General features: G+C 42.0%; 3 protein-coding genes across 3 annotated transcripts; 1 reads left to right on the top strand and 2 right to left on the bottom strand.

Moving 5' to 3' along the window:
• Window positions 1-414: 414 nt before the first annotated feature.
• Window positions 415-3729, bottom strand: tp53i3 (tumor protein p53 inducible protein 3). Its single transcript, XM_062398165.1, is given in 7 exon segments — window positions 415-744; window positions 1350-1515; window positions 1517-1673; window positions 1920-2187; window positions 2282-2455; window positions 2581-2656; window positions 3603-3729. Coding segments are annotated over 6 exon segments (1014 nt in total). The 5' UTR covers window positions 2635-2656; window positions 3603-3729; the 3' UTR covers window positions 415-549.
• A 564-nt stretch (window positions 3730-4293) lies between these two features.
• On the bottom strand, window positions 4294-8331 carry cenpo (centromere protein O). Its single transcript, XM_062396564.1, has 6 exons — window positions 8200-8331; window positions 7926-8080; window positions 6833-6992; window positions 6472-6743; window positions 5989-6148; window positions 4294-5172 (listed from the first exon to the last, which is right to left on the bottom strand). The coding sequence occupies exons 1-6, from the start codon at window positions 8219-8221 to the stop codon at window positions 5063-5065; spliced, it is 879 nt and encodes a 292-aa protein (XP_062252548.1). The 5' UTR covers window positions 8222-8331; the 3' UTR covers window positions 4294-5062.
• A 556-nt stretch (window positions 8332-8887) lies between these two features.
• LOC133961857 (sodium-dependent multivitamin transporter-like) lies at window positions 8888-18483 on the top strand. The gene is made up of 16 exons (XM_062397221.1): window positions 8888-9137; window positions 10664-11117; window positions 11203-11268; window positions 11718-11769; window positions 11852-11919; window positions 12308-12462; window positions 13469-13609; window positions 14165-14294; window positions 14533-14621; window positions 15124-15236; window positions 16262-16332; window positions 16438-16524; window positions 16939-17108; window positions 17192-17298; window positions 17372-17493; window positions 17850-18483. Exons 2-16 carry the CDS (start codon window positions 10770-10772, stop codon window positions 17994-17996), a joined length of 1866 nt encoding a protein of 621 aa, XP_062253205.1. The 5' UTR covers window positions 8888-9137; window positions 10664-10769; the 3' UTR covers window positions 17997-18483.
• Window positions 18484-19168: the final 685 nt, after the last annotated feature.

Here is a 19168-nt window from a genome sequence, read left to right as displayed (position 1 = left end):
AAATCAAGAGATGGACAAGTGGAGTGTAAACTGAAGTGTGTGGCATCAAATGGCAATCAATAGTATTTTGTGTTTTTGAAAGGATTTGAAATAGGATTTGAAGTATCCTATCCATCTCTCCTGTTTCTATTGACATTTATAAATGTTTAAAAACAATAATAAAAAAAAAAAAAAAATCTAGTTTGTGAATGTAGTATCAGCTACAGAAATGTATTTGTAAAAAGTATGACTTAGTGATATCTAGTGGTGAATATATATATAGTGCAGTTTAAATTACTTATGCAAAAGTTTCTATTTGGGCACATACAACTTTTTCACTGTCAGGAGGCCTCTCAATCTCCAGTATGAACACAATCTTTAAAGATGGGTAGTGAACTTTTTATCACTCATCACACAGAAACTGCACTGAAGGAATATGTCATATTTGGATTATTTTATTTTTGGATGCTGTATATTTAATCATATAAAATCACAATAAAATTTGTAGGAAAATCGCAAAAATGAAGAATACATATCAGGGCAATGGCCTTTCAGTCTATATCACTGCATCTAAGTTTCCTGTTTCTGTGGAATCACATTAATGATAATCTTGCCCATGTTCTTATTGGCCTCCATGTGCCTGTGAGCCGCTGCGATGTCCTCCAGGTTGAACGTGCTGTCGATCACCGGCCTCAGGGAAGCAGCCTGGTCCGAGAAGTGCGGTACCACTCGAGTAGAAAAGGCTTTGACCAGGTCCGCTTTGTACTGGGGAGAGAATAAGTCCGTCTTAGTCACAGATGTGTGAATAAATACAAGAGATGTGTTAACAGCATAGAAATAGACATATAAAGATGGACAACATGATGGCTCCACAAAACTGATTGCCCCCTGGTGGCTGGCTGCTATATATGATATAAAAACCCACTTCCAACTAAAACGGCAAGGTACACGCTTTAACTTTTACCCAAAGATGGTGTCATTTTATGTAGTTCTTCTCAAACTGATAAATGTTCTAATGCTTATTTCGCCAGTAAGTTTGCTTTTTGTTAGCTGTTGAAATGGGATGAAATGTCGTGATTGACAGCTGAGACTGACTAACGATTGGTTGAGCCAGTATAAAGCCAGGAGCTTGATGCCGCAGCTTCATCCTCTAATCGCTTCTGCTCCAAATACTAAAGACAGCAGCGTTTGTGCTCGAGATATTTTGGCTTTATTTGAAGTGGAGACACATCCTCCATCTACATTTACTCTATTTAAATGGCCTCATTTGGCAAAACAAGACACGAGAGTGCACAAAAGTGAACAATTGAAACGTGTCCGATTTTCATTACATCTCTGTTGGCCTGTTGTCGCTTTGTTGGAACTCTCACCTGAAGGCTGCGGGAGCGGAGGAGGCTGCTGAGCAAGTGTCCTCGCTTGGCGAGCAGCTTGCCCAGGAAATCTCCCTCCACCGCTCGGCCGCCCATGGTGCCGTACAGCACCCAGCGTCCATCCGTGGCCAAGCAGCTCACGTTCTGCTCCCAGTTACATCCGCCCGGCTGCGGCTCCCAGCTTCTCGGCCATCTTCAGCTTCTCTGCGCTCCTGGCCGTGACGATGGGCACGGCGCCGAACAGACGGACCAGCTGAACGGCAGCCGTCCCCACGCCGCTGCCTCCAGCGTGAGCCAGTACCACCTCACCCTCCTTCACCTGAGCTGCAGCCGAGAAGACAGAGAGAGAATGGGCTGATGTTGGAACTCATTTAAAATAATTGTGTTCATGTGTCTTTCTTGAGGACACAGGGAGGTATAAACATCCAGTTGCAACTTAAATGATCAGTCATAAATACATATCCTATTGTTTATGTAGCGATTATCAAATCAAAATGGTTTATTTATTCTTCATTAAATATCTATTATTTGTTGTTTGGTTGTGTTTTTTGTTTGTAGTTGATGATATACCTACGAGAGCCAGCAGCTGGAAAGCGGTGAGCCAGGCCTCTGGGATGGCAGCAGCCTGAGACAGGGTGAGATTCGGGGGAACGGGCATGAGGAGCTCCTCAGGCACAGCAACATATTCTGCGTATCCTCCTCCACTGAGCAGGGCCATGACCCTGTCCTCTGGCCTCCAGCCGCGTTTCACCCCAGGGCCCAGCGTGTCCACGGTCCCAGCCACCTCCAGACCGATGATGTCGCTCTCACCTGGGGGAGGTGGGTACAGTCCTCGCCTCTGTGGAAAATCAAGAGCCCGGATGTTTTTCACTCTTTTATTTGGCTGCAATGCATCTGATTTCTGTCCACAGGTGATAACATAACAAGTGTACCTGCAGTAAATCTGCCCTGTTCAGAGCAGTAGCATGAACTTTAATCAGGACCTCTCCATCTTTGGGTTGAGGTCTGGGGACAGTCCGCAGCAGCAGATTCTCTGGTCCTCCGGGGACGTCAACACACACCGCCTGCATCATCTTGGCAAAACTCGTGCAACACTTTCTCCAGGACTAGTGAAGGAATTAAGTTGGGTTTAACAATTCAAATACCAGTGTTGCAACCCCTATAAATGCTGTGTCCAAGTTAACCTGAGGCAACTTCACGGAGGCTTTTAGTTTAGAATTCAAACACTCACTGTCTGGTAGACGGTTCCCCATAAAACTCTTCCAGGGTGCAGGATGTGATGCATCTGACAGGTCCAGCAGAGGCAGCTGTGAAAACAGAACAAAAGGGAAGTTAACCTCAGTGGCAATGACGACCATACCCGGGCAGACGGTTCTTACAGAAACTGCAAATGTGATCCTCCCAATAATTTATAGATAACATAACAGTATAATATCGAAATGCAAACATGCTTTAGTGCCTTCTTACATAAAACAAAAGCAATGTGCTTAGTGTTTCCATGATTCTCAGAATAAACAAATACATTTTCTATACTCCAGTCCATACTTGATGTGTGAATGTGCACTTTGAAGGTTTGAGATTTTTTTTGTATATATAGAATTGTCCAGCCCAGCACACCGTTGCCATGAATGAATAATTGCAGCAATAATTAAGTGTAAAGATATGAACCGTTTTACTTTACAGAAGAAACAATGTATCTAATAGTTTAATTCTTATTCATTATTTGTATTCATAGTCAAACGTTTTTGGTTAGGCTGTTAAATATCAAACCTTAATCACATGTGTTTGATAACAACATTTTAGGAATCATTAGATTTTTTAATTTTAAAAATATCAATTATCACTCAGACTCTGAAAGGAAAAATCTACATTTAATCAGAAAATCGATTTAATATGTGTCAACTTGAACAGATGATTTACGAACCGAGGACATGAAAAACAAAACTATTTAGCAGAAGAAGAAAGAAGAAGAGAAAGAACAGTTCAAAGTTTTTGAATTAGTTTTAAAAGTTATTTATTTGACTGAGGATCGGTTAGACAATCCCCAGTTACACAACGCGCATGCGCTGAAATGTGAACGGATCCGCTAGTTACGTCTGTTAAGGACTTTAAAGTGTTTAATCCTGCAACAGATGAATGAAGTTGTATTACAGTTGACACGAGACGCAGAGGATGCACCCGCGCACAGTTCACAGTGTTAAACAGCGTTTCTGTATCTGTACATTATGTTCAAGCAACGAGAAATGTACTCACCTGATAAAAGACGTTTAAAGCTTCATCAACTGGGAGAAGAGAAAGTGAGATTGTGGGAAGTTTTGTTTTGTTGCGGCATGATCGTCGTCCTCCTCCTCCTCCTCCTCCTACTTACCACCAAACTGTGAGGAGGAAGAGGAGGAGGCTCCAGGCTGCGTGACTGTGACGAGCCATGTTAAAGGAATATTACACAATAATCAATAATGATATCGATCTTCACCAACAGGATCAGTGAGGATGTATGTATGTTTATGACCAATTTGAATATTTACAGGCAAAACAAGCCAATGGAGAAATACAGTGATGTAAAGTTAGATGGAGAAGATAATAGAGCTGCAACTTCATTATTTTAAAATCATTGAATATAAGCTCTATTAATCAACTCATTTTTCGGTCTGAAAATAAGTTTTAGTAATATTTAGGTTTACTGTCAAACAAGATGAGGGAGAGACGGACCTAAAGTATAACTTGTGGATCTCAAACGTTGACCGATCATGTGACATCGGTATTTATTGGGGAGCGTGCAAGAAGCTCTGTGGCTGTGGAGGCCTCCTGAAATCCAACCTCACTGCAATTAACCAACAATCCCATTCACCTAATTTCAGATACAATGGGGCTATTATATTACACACGCTCACACAGCCATAGCAGCAGACTGTCTAGCAGCACTCTGGGAAATGATGCACGCACATCAGGTAACGACATTGGTTTTTATTATAAAGAGTAACATGACAAAGGAAATGGCGTAAAAACATGTATTTCTCCAACTAGGTGGATCCAGTCCACAGGCGAGCGGTTCTGCAGAGAGAGCTGAGAGTGTTGAACCAAAAGGCGCACAGGGATCTCCAGCAGAAACTGAGCACGCTGGACAAACAGTACCGCTACACCTGTAAAATGCTGCGGCAGAGACGGGACTCGCTGATAAAAGAGCAGAGACGAGTGGTGATGGTGAAAGTGTGCGAGCCCAAGGCCACAGGCAGCATCGCCATGAAGGACATCGGAGAGCACAGGGACACAGAGACACGCGTGAGAGGCGTTCACACGTCCGACGGCAGGAGACTGTGCTCCAGGAAATCCAAGCATCACCGTGATGCATCGGAGGAGGTGAAGCAGAGTCGGTCGATATCTGCGCCGCCGCCGTCGACCAAGCCCACGAGTCCAGTGAGACACAGAGGCTACGTCCAGAGCAACGTGTCGCTCATGCAGATGAAAAATATTGCAACCATCGACTCGATATCAGAAAAAGAACTGGCCAGGCAACAGCGGAAAGCCCGTGAGGAACTGGAGAGGGCGCGGCGGCTCCAGAGGGAAACGTTACACAAGAAGGTGGCGGCGTTTATAGAGAGTCTGAAAGACAGAAGCAGTGTAGACATACTGGAACCTCCATAGAGGAACCTGAAAGTCATCGTCACAAATGAATCATCTACTCTCTCTAGATATCTGTACTTCATAACTTGTGATTAATTGATATTCCCCATCTTCTTCATGGTCATCAAAGCTTTGTGCAGTGGAGTCTCCATGAGCAGGCTGCAGTTTTTCCTCCACTCTGTGGACTCAAGAATCTCCTTGACTGAAAAATAAATATACGTACATATTACAAATTCATGTGGGTTCACTTCTTTGTATTTACAAGTTTGCTGGGAAGGTATGTATTTGAATATTTTAGGTTTAATGCTTTCTATAATGACATGTATTAGTTTAACACCATAAACAAAGCTATTCCACAAGCCAATATGCTCTAATTTATTAATTTAATTCATCCTTTTACTGTCCTAAATGCGGATGTGTAACAGGGCTGTGATGAGAAAGAGGTTTTCCCCTCTGATACAGTAACTACTTGTTTAGTCTGTTGAAAGGCAGGTGGCTGGAAGTGAAACTTGACGGTGAAAAGTTTCAGTTTAATCCTCTGTTGAATTGAATACTCTTCAGCACAGATAAACCGTCATAACCAAATATAAAGACCTTTACAGGAGCTGTGAACTCATTACATAGAAGTTTTGTGCTGTTGGTGGAACAAGATAAGTTCATCAGATAGCTCACTGTGGGCTTATTTACAACTATTTGATATTTTAAAGAAAATAATCATCCCGTTAACGGTCAGAGGTGATTTCTTCAAGCTGGTCCCAAAGAGAATATCCATAAAAATATTTGTCATTTTTAGGACTTGATTAATTATGGAAATAGCTACTGATGAAGTGTCAAAGTGTATATTTGACTTATTTTTTTCAAATCTAATGTGCTATGATAAGAATAAGAGAGAATTAGTGCTTGGTGATAAATTACAGAAAGGGTGAATGTGAAACAGTGCTCAGCTGTGTGTGTAGGTTCAATCCTGGATCATATTGGGTGCAATCACATGATTTCAATAAAAAGTCTGAAAACTTACCGTCACATTCAAACTGGACTCTTGCGGGGAGACATGAGGTGTGTTCGCTGTAGTTCAGCGTGCAGAGGATGGCGGTTTTCGTCTTCGGCACAGTGAACATCAGCACCAGTATCGAACACAGGGCGTTGCTCTCCATCACTTCGATGGTCGTGTGCTGCTCCTGCAAGCGGACGGAGGACAGGGTCAGTCAGGGTCAAGTTGTAAAAAAAGCTGCTTTGAGTTATAGCTGCATAATTGTTCTGCTTTATGTTTTGGTTTAGATGCTAAAGCACAATTCAGCAGTTGTATATCAACCTTTAGCGTCTTTTTAAACTCTATAACTGTATAAAAAAAATATTTGTTACGGCATGTTTTAATAGGAGGCCTTTTTAAACCATATTAATGATGCAATTCCTTGTTATCACCACTAGAGGCCAGATTTGTGATATCAGTGAGCAGCTATAGAGGCAGGTGTCTCAGGCTTATCAGAACTCAACCTGGCACCTTGACAAGCTTCAGCTGCTGCTTGCGCCCAGCGAAGGCGTTCAGATGTTGGCTGAGTGTGTCCAGAAAAGCCCGAATGTCCGTCTGCATGTCGCCCTGCTCGGCGAGGCCGCTCAGGGGAACGAACGGGGGGACGTTGTGGCGACAGATCCTCAGCGTCGGCTTCAGGTCCATCTCCAGGTTGTAGGTCTCCAGGCAGACGCCCTCGTAGGCCGTCGCCACAGACACGCACACTCCCTTGCCGTGGCGCGTCTTGACGATGTCGTACCCGCCTGGTGACGTGAGCAAAAGGGTGAGGAGGATTGTAAAGACACACTGATGAGAATGTTCTATAGACAAGGACACAGGTGATGGTCGGTACCGATGAGGTGATGAGCGAGCAGAAGATCTTTCACTCGTGTGTGTCTGGCCATCAGCTTCAGTAGCTGTGAGTTTTCAGAGTCTTCATCCATTTCCTCCTCCTCCTCCTCCTCGTGATGTGTGCTCTGTTTGTCCAAAGACGTCCTCAGTCTCTGAAGACTCTGTCACAGGACAACGAGTCATCAGCATCAGTGCAGTATTCAGTGAAGTGCAGAGCTCTCACAAGGCCCAGCAGTCCCCTCAGCACACTTACATTGATAATTGGGATCTGCACCAGATTTTCCTCAATACATATCATGTGTCTGTACCTCTATGAATCCCCTGATGTGTCTGTATCTTCATCAATCACATGATATGTCTGTACCTCTATTAATCACCTGATGTGTCTGTATCTCTGTCTTCACCTAATGTGTCTGTAGCTCTATGAATCACCTGATGTGTCTGTAGCTCTATAATTCACCTGATGTATCTGTGTCTCTATGATTCACCTGAAGTGTCTGTACCTTTTTGAATTACCTGGTGTCTGTAGCTGTATGAATCCCCTTATGTGTCTGTCTCTCTGTCTTCAGCTGATGTGTCTGTAGCTTTGTGGATCACCTGATTTGTCTGTATCTCTGTCTTCAGCTGGTGTGTCTGTATCTCTGTCTTCACCTGTTGTGTCTGTAGCTGTGTGGATCACCTGATGTGTCTGTATCTCTGTCTTCAGCTGGTGTGTCTATATCTCTGTCTTCGCCTGTTGTGTCTGTAGCTGTGTGGATCACCTGATGTGTCTGTATCTCTGTCTTCAGCTGGTGTGTCTGTATCTCTGTCTTCAGCTGGTGTGTCTGTAGCTCTATGAACTACCTGTTGTGTCTGTAGCTTAGTGGATCACCTGATGTGTCTGTAGCTCTATGAACTACCTGTCGTGTCTGTAGCTGTGTGGATCACCTGATGTTTCTGTAGCTCTATAAACTACCTGTTGTGTTTGTAGCTGTGTGGATCACCTGATGTGTTTGGATCTCTGTCTTCAGCTAGTTTGTCTGTACCTCTATGAACCACCTGATGTGTCTGTAGCTCTATGAACTACCTGTTGTGTCTGTAGCTGTGTGGATCACCTGATGTGTCTGGATCTCTGTCTTCAGCTGCTCTCTCCGGACCCTCAGCGCCTCAGCCTCGGCCCTCAGCTCCTTCACGCGACTCCTCTGCGGGGGGACATGTCTGCGGCTCCTCGCCTGGACCTCCAGGACACTCAAGAGACTCAGGACTCCTCCTGCGGGTCACACACACAGTCTCAGTTGCTCCCATTCAAACACACGGCTGTTAGCATTAGCTGCTACAGTCACAACAAACTCCCTCCAAGTCTGTGTAGCTCTCCTCGGCGTCAGTTACCTTTGGTAGATGTTCCCTCCATGTTTGTTTAGTTGTCTCCGTTATGTTGTGTTTAACGATGTGTTTATTGATGTGATTAACTTTGTGTAAACACTCGCTACAATTTGTGTGTTTTTCTAGTTTGGCGGCTTCTGAAACGTCATTGATGTTGCGTTCACGTGTTGTCAAAGTAATTGGAAAAATCCAAAGACTAGTGTTGTTAGCTTCGTGAACTCAGGCAGTAAATGTTTGAAAGTTTGAGCCAAAAGGTGTGAGTCACTATTGTATAGAATTTAGCAAGAAGGCCAGGACATCATTGGCTGAAGTGGCTCACATCTGTTGCTTGATATGTTGGCTGCATACTGTTAATTTATATGTATTATTTACTTGTGAAGCGCTTTGTAACTTTATTCTTTCTTTCTTTTTATTTTTTTTTTATAAATAAAGAACAATATTTCCTTATATTGTTTCTAAATTATAACGTAAAAGCACATGAACACATTGGCTGTGTCCAAAATCGTTAACTTATATTTATAAATTCTTCTATATTGTGAGTTTTATAGCCATTAAATGAATTGGATGATTTGTCACCCAACCACTGAAAAGGAACAACTTTACTATAAAATGAACTGTCCGAGGAGCACTTGAACGCAGCACGGACTACCCGCCTACATGTTTAACCTCGTCCCGGAACTAGATTCACAACAGCCTGATCACGTGGAGTCGTGAGCTGCGATGAGGCGGTGGGCTTATTTCAGACTTCAAGAACACAATTTATGACCCAGAACACTTCAAGGCTCTCTAAGTATAAAGTTCAGCCAGTGCTTCATCTCCTGATCCCGTTTTTACTGTTGGAAATATTCAGTCGAGTAGTTGTGAAATAACGTTGCTTCTCTTGAACACACCCCAGTAAACAGCATGGCGCCCCAGTCTGGCCACAGCGGGGCTAACATGTAAAGGTGAGTCTTTCCTGTTTTAAATCTCACAAAACTCATTTAGCCAGCATGATGTGATGTTGATTCAGTTTTAATTTCTATTTGTTCTTCCTTTTGTTCAGTTGCAGTATTGCAGCAGTTACTATTCATGTGTTATTCATTACTATTACAGTTTATTGTGACCTTACTGTTATTAGTGGTTTGTTTATCTCTGTATCTGATCAGTGTATTGAAACATCAGTCAATCAGCAACTCATTTGATAAGTGATTTATTAATCAATCATTCCCTGACTTATCATATGTCAGTATTTACTCTGTTTCTCTCTTTTATATTGTGGTAAATTCAATTTCTCTGGGACTTAATTTTGTGACCAGACAAATGAAAACGTTGTGGCTGTCAGTCGCCAGATGTTTGATAACAATTAATTGAGAAACCTACAGATTTATTACGAAATAATCATTAGCTGTCGTTATGGGACATTCTCCTAATTATTTCCTTATTTCCTTGTTTTTTCGATGACATTGGAATTGTTGTGCAATCTTAGCAATCAACATTTGCCACAGACCGTGATCATCTCTTCCAATTTAATTTTTCTATAATACAAAAATCACATACATGTAAGAAGCTAGAAAAAGCTCATCTTTGACATAGTGGTTTGAAAAGTGTCTCAAAACAATTACCTGAGTAAAAGAGTTAATAATTGTGTACCACCCTCTTGTTTTATTTATCTGTATCAACACAAAATTATCATCCAACCAATCTACTACCACAGCCCCATAATACATAGTTTTTTCAGCCAGCTTATTATTTGCCTTATTTGGCCCATAATGTTTCATAAATGTGATTTTACAAATGCAAATTGCTAAATAATTATAACTACGTAACTGTGGGGAAACAACCATAAAAAACGTTTGTCCACAATGCTTGTTGTCCTGTAAAATCTACTGAGTTCCGTTTCTGCTGTTTGTCTTCTGGGCTGCGTACACACGACCACAGGGGGAGGAGGAGTAACTGGAGACTCGACCTTCAACCTTCCACATTTCCAAAGCAACGCTCAGTATTTTTGGATCAGGATAGTTGGGGGGGTGTTGACACAGGGTTGTCTGACCTTGATTTCTCCCATTTCACAGACAGAAGGTCGTCTCATGTAACAATTCACACAAACAGGTCAGTTTAGTTGACGGTGAAGTAATCTTCTGTCTCGGAATGAAAAAATGTGAAAAAACCAGCTCGGGGGAATCCAGCGTGTGAGGGCTTGATTCTTTAGCCAACTAAAGCAGCAGTGCTCAGTTGATTTAATCGAGAATCAACAAAAAATGAATCAGAAGTTATAATAATCAGTTTATTGTTTTGAGGAATCTTCCAATAAAGAGGATCAATTTCAAGAGTCCCAACTTCCGTTCAAATATTTATGTTGATTTGAAACCCTTCTTTGATTCGTAAAATAAATTTCCATTTGCTGCTTTTCTTTCTCAAAGGATTCGGGCTGCGAATAGCAATCATTTTCTATTGGTCAGATCAGGTTAATCAGCGTGGTGTCTCTCTCCAGGGCTGGACCCTCCTGATGGGTGTGGACGAAGACGCTTCTCATCCGTCTGACTCTGCGACTGTGGGAGGAAGACAGCTTCTCCAGCTGCAGCCGGGAGACGATCACAATGGACCTCTCCGACCACAAGCACTTCACAGTGGTAGACTATGTGGTATTTGCCGTCTTGCTCGCCGCCTCCATGGGCATCGGCCTGTACTACGCTCTGTCCGGCGGCCGTCAGCGCACCACACAGGAGTTCCTGATGGCAGACAGGAACATGCACTGTCTTCCTGTTTCCCTGTCCCTCATCGCCTCGTTCCAGTCCGCCGTGGCGATCATCGGCGTGCCGGCGGAGATCTACACCCACGGGACTCAGTACTGGTTCATCGGCTGTGCCTACTTTCTGGGTCTTCTCATTCCAGCCCAAGTTTACATTCCAGTGTTCTACAGACTTCGGCTCTTCAGCACTTACCAGGTTTAACCTTGAATTTTTTTTCAGTTGTATTGTTTTTTTCCAGATGTGTTTTTTTTTCTGAATGACTGACATTTTGTTTCCGCAGTATCTCGAAATGCGCTTCAGTAAAGCAGTGCGTATCTGTGGAACTTTGACCTTCATCTGTCAGATGGTGAGTTCAGTTCCTGTACCTCAGTTCAGTGTATGTGTTGGCAACACGCTTTTAATAAATATAGCAGATGGCAAAAACCCAGAATTATGACATTGATAAAGTAACTGATTCAGTCATGTTTGAGGTAAAATGAATAATTGGACATTTTTCCCCTAAAAAGAGAAGATTGTCATAACTCATGTTTCAGTGATTAACTTGTTGTTATAACTTGTTTGTTGCAGCTATAAAGAAACTATACACGTGTAAAAATGACATGGTTTAACTGTGTGGAGCAGGAGCAATTTCCTTAAGACATAGCAAAGCAAATAAGCATATTTCTTTTTAACATTTTGTTATCGCTCTGATATAATCAGGTGCATTGAGGCATCTTTTTATTGTTTTCAGAATCTTCATTATTATACCTTTTGTAAATTCGATGTATAATTTACATTTGATTTACTTTGCTGCAGGTTATCTATATGGGAGTCTGTGTTTACACTCCTGCCTTTGCACTAAATGCAGGTAAGAAAAATACATTTTCTCCGACTCATGAAATCTGAATGGAAGAGATTTCATGTGCGACTGTGTCTGTGTTTTCTCTCAGTTACTGGGTTTGAATTGTGGGGAACAGTGCTGGCCACTGGGCTCGTGTGCACGTTATACACAACCATGGTGAGTTATTATCACACAGACAGATGTTCTGACTTTTCAATGTTCTCGATTTATTATCTGTGATCATCATCAGTGCTTCATTCGATTCATTCACTCTTCTGTTGAACTTGTGTACAATGTTGTGTCTGTTTACAGCTCAGGACAGACTTTATCACACAAAAGAATAAATCACCATTCAAAATCAAATCAAATTCCATTTGATATTGTCCAAATACAATACATTTCATCCCAGAAAGGTGGTAACCCTCCAAAACTGGGTTTATGAATCATTTGTAGAGAAAAGTCTACAGTTACAAGATGTTATGTATTAATATAAAGTGTAAATATAGTATTTAGTGTTTTAATGTTAGCATGTATCGGGGTCATGTGTCCTCTGTTTTCCTGACAGGGTGGTTTGAAGGCTGTCATCTGGACAGACGTCTTTCAGACACTTGTGATGTTCGCTGGGCAGCTGGCTGTCATCGTGGTTGGGGTGCAGAAGACTGGAGGAGTGTCGGAAGTGTGGAGGAAAGTCTGGGAGGGAAACCGCATCTCTGGTCTCGAGTAAGTCATCGTCAATGCGGAGCTTCAAGGTTCATGGCTGTTTCGCCACTAAACCTTCACGCCTCAACTGAGTGGGGCAGCAAAAAGTATATTAGCCTTTGTTATGAAAGTTCTCTGGAAGCTGGTGAAAGGAGAACTCAGGCAGCAGCTGATGTAGACTTTAAACATTAAGGGGAACAGAAGATGGAACAATATACATATATACAGAGCAACATGATTAATTGTGATTAAAAGTCTGAAGATGTCTCCCACAGCATCCCTGTATATCTCCCTCTACTTGTGTCACCCATTCCAGGTGCGCATCCACGAATGGCTAGAATTGCAGAAACTCTCTGTGTTTGAATCCTATTGGATAGTTAAACCTAAAGTATGTATAACTAAACCACATTGTGTCCTTGCATCTTGCCACAGGTGAAATACACAAAAGAGTGGAAGTCCGTGAAAGTTGAAGTTGGTGCCTCTCTGTCTTGGGCATCTGAGTTCGATGTGAAAGTCCCTGAACGTAGACACTACTATGTTCTGTTGGTTGGTCCTTTATCTATTACCTGACCTTGGGTTCGGCTTTGAGAGAGAGCGGTGTATCTGTGGAATTAGACAGGCACTATTCTCCTGTACAAATTTAATATAATATATAATATACACTAATATGTGAGGATTGTGAACAGCCTTCACCTGCAGAAGAATTCCAGCTCCTGACTCTCCCATCTTGAGTTGGTCTCTGCTGCTGTAGCTACCTCCCAAACAACAGCTACACTATAACAACTAATTTCACTGATTTGCACATTTACCCAAGAGAAGAAAGGAATGAGTGAAGTCAGCGATAGATCTTTGCGGTTTAACTAAAATCCTGAATGTCCCCGAGGTCAGATTCATCATATTTACCTGTGCATGCACTTTCTATTATGACATCCTTAAACAACAGTGACTGTCATTCAGTTTGATTTAAGGCTACCTTCTGAATTGTTAAAGTTGTGTCTTTGTTTTGTGTTTTCCCTTTTGTTTTCAGCCTGAACCCAGATCCAACAGAGAGACACACATTCTGGACTCTGGGGGTGGGCGGGATCTTCCTCATGCTGTCCCTGTACGGAGTGAACCAGACTCAGGTGCAAAGATATCTCAGCTCGCGCACAGAGAAGGAGGCTGTCAGGTACACGGACTGTAGCCTTTTAGCATTTCTGTAGATTTAAACTACAGATTTTGATATTAAAGCAAATGGTACATGAAAACCAACACACTCAAAAGACAAAACCTCTGTTGGCTTTTGTTTGAACATTTACGAGTAGAACTGTAAATTATGTAAAGTTTCCAGCTATCTACATAACATTTATGGTTCATTTGCATTATGAATCACCTTTTCCTATATAGTTGCATTGTAAATATCCCCACTTGGCACTTTTACTGGTGTCTCATCGCACTGCTCACATTCAGCACGAGATGAGATTCACATGTGTGTCACCGTGCCCTTACACTGACCGTGGTGACCCCCTGACTTTTCCTACACAATAATATTTTTGGTTCACAGTTGAATATATCTGTGACTATTTGAGAAACTATAATGTAGTTGCATTATTCAATGTCCTAAGCAGCGACTTTAAATTCCAATAACTCAAATTATCACTCTTCAGTCATCATCTGGTCAAAATCTTTATTCACTAGTTTGATTCAGGAGTAAATACATTTAAATCCACTGTCCTCTGTGCAGGTCCTGCTACATGGTGTTTCCCTCCCTCCAGCTGGCTCTGGCTCTCAGCTGTGTGATGGGCCTGGTCATGTTTGCATGCTACTGTGGTGAAGATCACTCCGACAAACTGGGCTCCCACTCCACGGATGCAGTGAGTTTCAGTTCCCCCCCCCCGACTTATCGTTGTTTTCCATCTAGCTTTTTGCCCCATCCTCTGGGAAATGAGGAAATTTGATACAGTTTGTTTTCAAACAGTAGGCTTAACAGAAAATCCAAAGCTGTGAGACTATTTGCATTTTCTAGGGATTGTATTTTGTTTGTGGCTACTCACATCCATGCAAAACCAACTGAAGTTTCCTGCAAATTGTGAAATGGGGTATTTCCCACAGATGGTGTTATACTTTGTGATGGACATGCTCCAGGGTCTGCCTGGACTTCCCGGACTGTTTGTTGCTTGTCTATTCAGTGCAGCTCTCAGGTACGACGCTCAACACAGTTTTATTTTCAGTCTTTTTTACCTAGGTTCGTCTCAGACGCCCTGAACCTCCTGTTCAAAACGACATAAGACCATCAAAGTTTGGTCGTCTCCCTTTTACCAAAACCAGAAAAGATGCTGCAAAGAGCCCAGTTGCACAGGCAGCTATTAAATGGTAAAATTTAATATTTCACGATTCAGTTCACTCTTGATGGAGCTGTAGTAATCCCTGACGCGGTTTGACTTGAGTAAAACTCACCCTGAATAAACGTTGCACTTTATTCTGGGGACGTTTTGAGCTCATAGGTCCGCTCAGTTACATTAAAACCTCACCATTTACACTTTATTTTGTTAACCTTATTCAAGCATTTTAATATCTTTATTTGATACTTACTGAAAGTAATACAGAATATGTCCTGCACAATGATTTTGAACATTTTAAACATCATGAAGTGAGAATTTACTACAGGACCGATGTATTAGTCCTTTTGTTTTTCCCCTGCAGCACCATCTCCTCTGCCTTCAACTCTTTGGCCACTGTGACGATGGAAGACCTCATCAAACCACATTTTCCAGCCATGACGGAATCCAGAGCGATCCTGCTGTCCAAAGCCTTAGGTGAGCTCTCTGAGGATGGTAGCTAGTGGGCAGGGACGTCACATGTCTCTCAGGGAAGTAGCTGCTTTACGAAACAAAGGCCGGGAAAACCCCTTTTGCTTCAGACCAGTGTTAATTTTGGCAGCTATTTTTGATTTAGTCTTAGTCTTAGTCTTTTGACGAAAATGCATACTAGTTTTAGTCACCTTTTAGTCATTTTTATCCTTCTTAGTTTTAGTCTAGTTTTAGTCAACGAAAACAAATTCCATTTTAGTCTAGTTTTAGTCACATTTAATAGCCACATTAAACTCCTTTTCTATAAAAACATATAGCTGCAGCCTAATAGCTTAAAAATATATATTTAATTTTAAACGTGAAAACAAAAAGGGAGAGCAGGTCAGACTGGAGCCGGACACAGAAACTGAACATCGGTACAAACCAACTGCAGCTTCTGCTCTGATCAAGAAGCTGAGGGGCTGATCTCTGATCAGCTAAGACCAGAGAAACTCTGTGTTTTCACTGTTTTCATAGTTAAGAAGCAGTCAGTCACTGAGAGGCTGCTCATAGAGAACGAGCTCTGCTTTCACTGTGTCTCTCTGAGCGAGTGCGCGAGGCGGGGGGCGGAGCTACGGACCTGAGCGCTATCTGGGGGGCACACACACACATACACACACAGACACACTCACTCGCACACTCCTGATACTTCATGATGGCCTGATACGATGATGTTTAAAAAAATTATTGTGACTTTGTCAACCACCGACATTTTCGTCTCGTCTCGTCAACGAAAATTAAAATAGATTTCGTCATAGTTTTTATTTTCAAAGATTCGTTTACGTTACGTCTTTGTCTCGTCTTCGTCATGGAAAAAAGGTTGTTAACGAATATATTTCGTCATAGTCTTCGTCAACAAAATTAACAATGCTTCAGACTTTGGCCTTTTTTTTTTTATTAGCAGAGCTTTTACATGCACAGAAAAACAAGCCTGTAAACTGCATAATAAATGTAAGTTTAACTCTAATGTTTTTACTTGTCTCCTCAATAAGCTATGTCTTATGGGCTGCTGTGTCTGGCAATGGCCTATCTCACCCACCTGATGGGTGATTCAGTTCTACAGGTAAGCTCACAGGGTTGTATGAACAAATAATAACCAACTCTTCTCACTAAGTTTGCACTGAATATTCTAATAAGGGTTTTTATTGTTCTGACGTTTGAACTCCAGGTGGCTTTAAAAATCTTCGGGATGGTCGGGGGTCCTATTCTGGGTGTGTTCTCTCTCGGGATGTTTTTCCCCTGGGCCAACTCCACTGTAAGTCCCACATCCCAGTTAGATCCGGCATGAGGCAGTATACAGTGTAATCTTGTTTTGTTACTGTTCCGATTACTTTGGTCAAAAATAATCTTGACATAAATCATCACAGCTCAATAATCAGATCTTCTAATGACCACAATGCTCCAATAGTTGTTTTTTAAAACCTTATAATACAGCCGTGGCCCTTAACTTCACCGCTGTCCTTTATCTGCATTTGAGAGGGTGAGATAACCAGAGTTGAGATTATCTGGAGAGTCTCAGCAGCCTCCACAAACATCTGGAGTAAGGTTGAGCTCCCAAATGGGGTTTCCCTGCCTCTTGTTTGGATGGGATCGTACAGAAACCACTCTGATGTTGGAAGCCTCTGGCTAGACTGTTGAAATCATCATTGGTTTTTGCTGTTGTCTCCAGGGAGCGTTGGCCGGTCTGGGCGCCGGCCTCTCCGTGGCTTTGTGGGTCGGCATCGGGAGCATCTTCACTCGTAGCCCCGGCACGAGGCCGCCGCCGCCTAACTGCAGAGTTGACCTGCTGTCAGACAACCTGACTGCTGTCATTCAGACTGCAATCAGCAGCAATCTGAGGTATAGATTACACTGTGTGAGTGTGTGTTCAATGTGTTTATTGTGGTCATATCCCAACTTTGACATGTCTCTCTGCTCCTCAGCCGACCCACTGGATTGAAGAGGTTTTATTCACTGTCATACATGTGGTACAGTGCGTTTAACTGCTTCACAGTCATTGTGATAGGCCTGATCATCAGCTTTCTCACAGGTAGGCGAGTTTTTTATATTTACACCTGTGCTTCAGAGCCTTTCAGTCTGACTTTAAAATGTTTTCTCTTCAGGTCCTATGAAAGAGGAGGATGTGACACCAGGCACAGTCTTTCCCTTGATGGGGAAACTGCTGTGGTTTCTTCCTGAACACCTGAAAAAGAAGCTGTGCTGTGTGACTCCACTCGGACAGACGGTGAGATAAAGTGATAGAATGAGCTTCAATTCGCTCTGAAAAAAACACATCTATATCAGGTTGTGTCTGGACTTCTGTCGGCTACTGAATAATTTCCTGATCAATATAAGATTTTGATTGTTTCTTTATTGTTTATAGACATATATTTGAAAATTTCTTTTTTTGCACCATCATTTTATTGACTTTGCCCTTTTGACCTTTGTCAGACCAGCTCCACATACACACACACTTGCGCTGACTGTTTCTGGCTAAGATGACGTGAAGCGAAATCATTTGTCGTTGTAGAATTGTGGTATTTTACATTCTGGCTGTGAATAGTGTAAATCAATTCTCTAATGTGTCCCTAATTCTTGCAGCTCTCATCACAACAAACGCTGCCTCCGCAGTCCAAAGAAAATAACGGATCGGCCTCACGACAAGAGGACGGAGCATCTCAGGAAGAGATGGAGAGCTTTCTTCCGGATGCTCAGATGCCTTATGTGGAGCATGAAACAGCCGTGTGATGAAGTCTCTCGCGTGTCGGGTTGGAAAACCTCATCGGACAGAGCACTTTGCCAAACAACTACATCGTATACTGTTGCATTTGTGGTTAGAGATTGAGATTTGCACTGTAATGCTTTTGCACGCTGAAAGCTAAACAATGTTTAGTCAAAAGTTGTTTTTGAATAATCGACTGGCCTCTTCATGGGTTTCATAAAAGACGTACGATCGTGCAGCTGTGCCTCAGAGGTTGACTGATAATCACATGTTTGATTTTCATACCATATCTGTGGATCCTCAGGTGAGTGATCACTGTTTCACATGCAGTTGGGTCCAAACATGTGAAGATGCTGCTGTCTGAGAATCAACATCCAGTGATCAACAGAAATGTTTTATAACTGGATTTTCTACTGCACATACTTGACTGATGTTCAGCACTACTGCAGCTTCATGAATGTAAAAAAAAACAAAAAACGTTTCTGAGAAAGAATAAAGATTTTGTATTTAATATTTTCATAGTTTTTTGCTCTTTTTGTGATAAAAGCTTCTTTACCTTCAAGGCTCACTTGAATATGGAATGACGTGAGTCGAGTTACATGTTCCTAAATAAGTCATAAGGAACTCTTCAACAAGCGCACAAACATAACATTTATTATATGAAATAAATACATACTTCAGGAGTTTGTGTTTATTCCATGTGATCTTTCCATGATTTAAATATTATTCAAATATTTTGTAATGAGGTTTGTGTTCTGACGACTACCAGCAGTAAATTTGCATCAGCGCTGAGGCAGGTACAGTGCAAGTACTCACCCTCTTTGACCTCTTCCCATTATGTACTGTTACAAACTGGATTTCAAATAGACTTACACAAACTCTTTCCCATTTGATCAACACAACAGGCATAGTACTTTGAAGGTGCAAAATACCTTTTTTTGTGACCCAAACAATAATGAGAACAAAAAAGTTGACATCTGTTGGGTGCTTAAGTGTTCACCCCTCTGAGTCAATACTTGGTAGAACCCCCTTTCGCTGCAATTACAGCATCAAGTCTTTTGGAGTATGTCTCTACCAGCTTTGCATCCTAGAGATGAAAATGTTTGTCCACTCTTCTTGGCAAAAAACCTGAAGCTCAGTCAGATTGCAAGGAGACTGTCTGTGAACAGCAATTTTCAAGACTTGCCATAGATTCTCA

Source organism: Platichthys flesus, chromosome 10 (genome assembly GCF_949316205.1).
Source record: "Platichthys flesus chromosome 10, fPlaFle2.1, whole genome shotgun sequence".
NCBI lineage: Eukaryota > Metazoa > Chordata > Actinopteri > Pleuronectiformes > Pleuronectidae > Platichthys > Platichthys flesus.
The sequence above is the reverse complement of the archived record's forward strand: the minus strand, read 5'-3'. Positions and strand labels throughout refer to the sequence as shown.

What these genes read in the sequence shown, in the direction of transcription:
- cenpo (XM_062396564.1), bottom strand. Translation starts at nt 8,221, where the DNA reads ATGGAGGGAACATCTACCAAAG. An exon ending in CAGAGATCCAGACACATCAG is followed by an intron (nt 6,993 to 7,925) that starts GTGATCCACACA and finishes GTCCTGTGACAG; the next exon opens with AGTCTTCAGAGACTGAGGAC. An exon ending in AGCAGCTGAAGCTTGTCAAG is followed by an intron (nt 6,149 to 6,471) that starts GTGCCAGGTTGA and finishes GTCCGCTTGCAG; the next exon opens with GAGCAGCACACGACCATCGA.
- LOC133961857 (XM_062397221.1), top strand. Translation starts at nt 10,770, where the DNA reads ATGGACCTCTCCGACCACAAGCACTTCACAGTGGTAGACTATGTGGTA. An exon ending in TGCCTTTGCACTAAATGCAG is followed by an intron (nt 11,770 to 11,851) that starts GTAAGAAAAATA and finishes GTTTTCTCTCAG; the next exon opens with TTACTGGGTTTGAATTGTGG. An exon ending in ACAGAGAAGGAGGCTGTCAG is followed by an intron (nt 13,610 to 14,164) that starts GTACACGGACTG and finishes TCCTCTGTGCAG; the next exon opens with GTCCTGCTACATGGTGTTTC.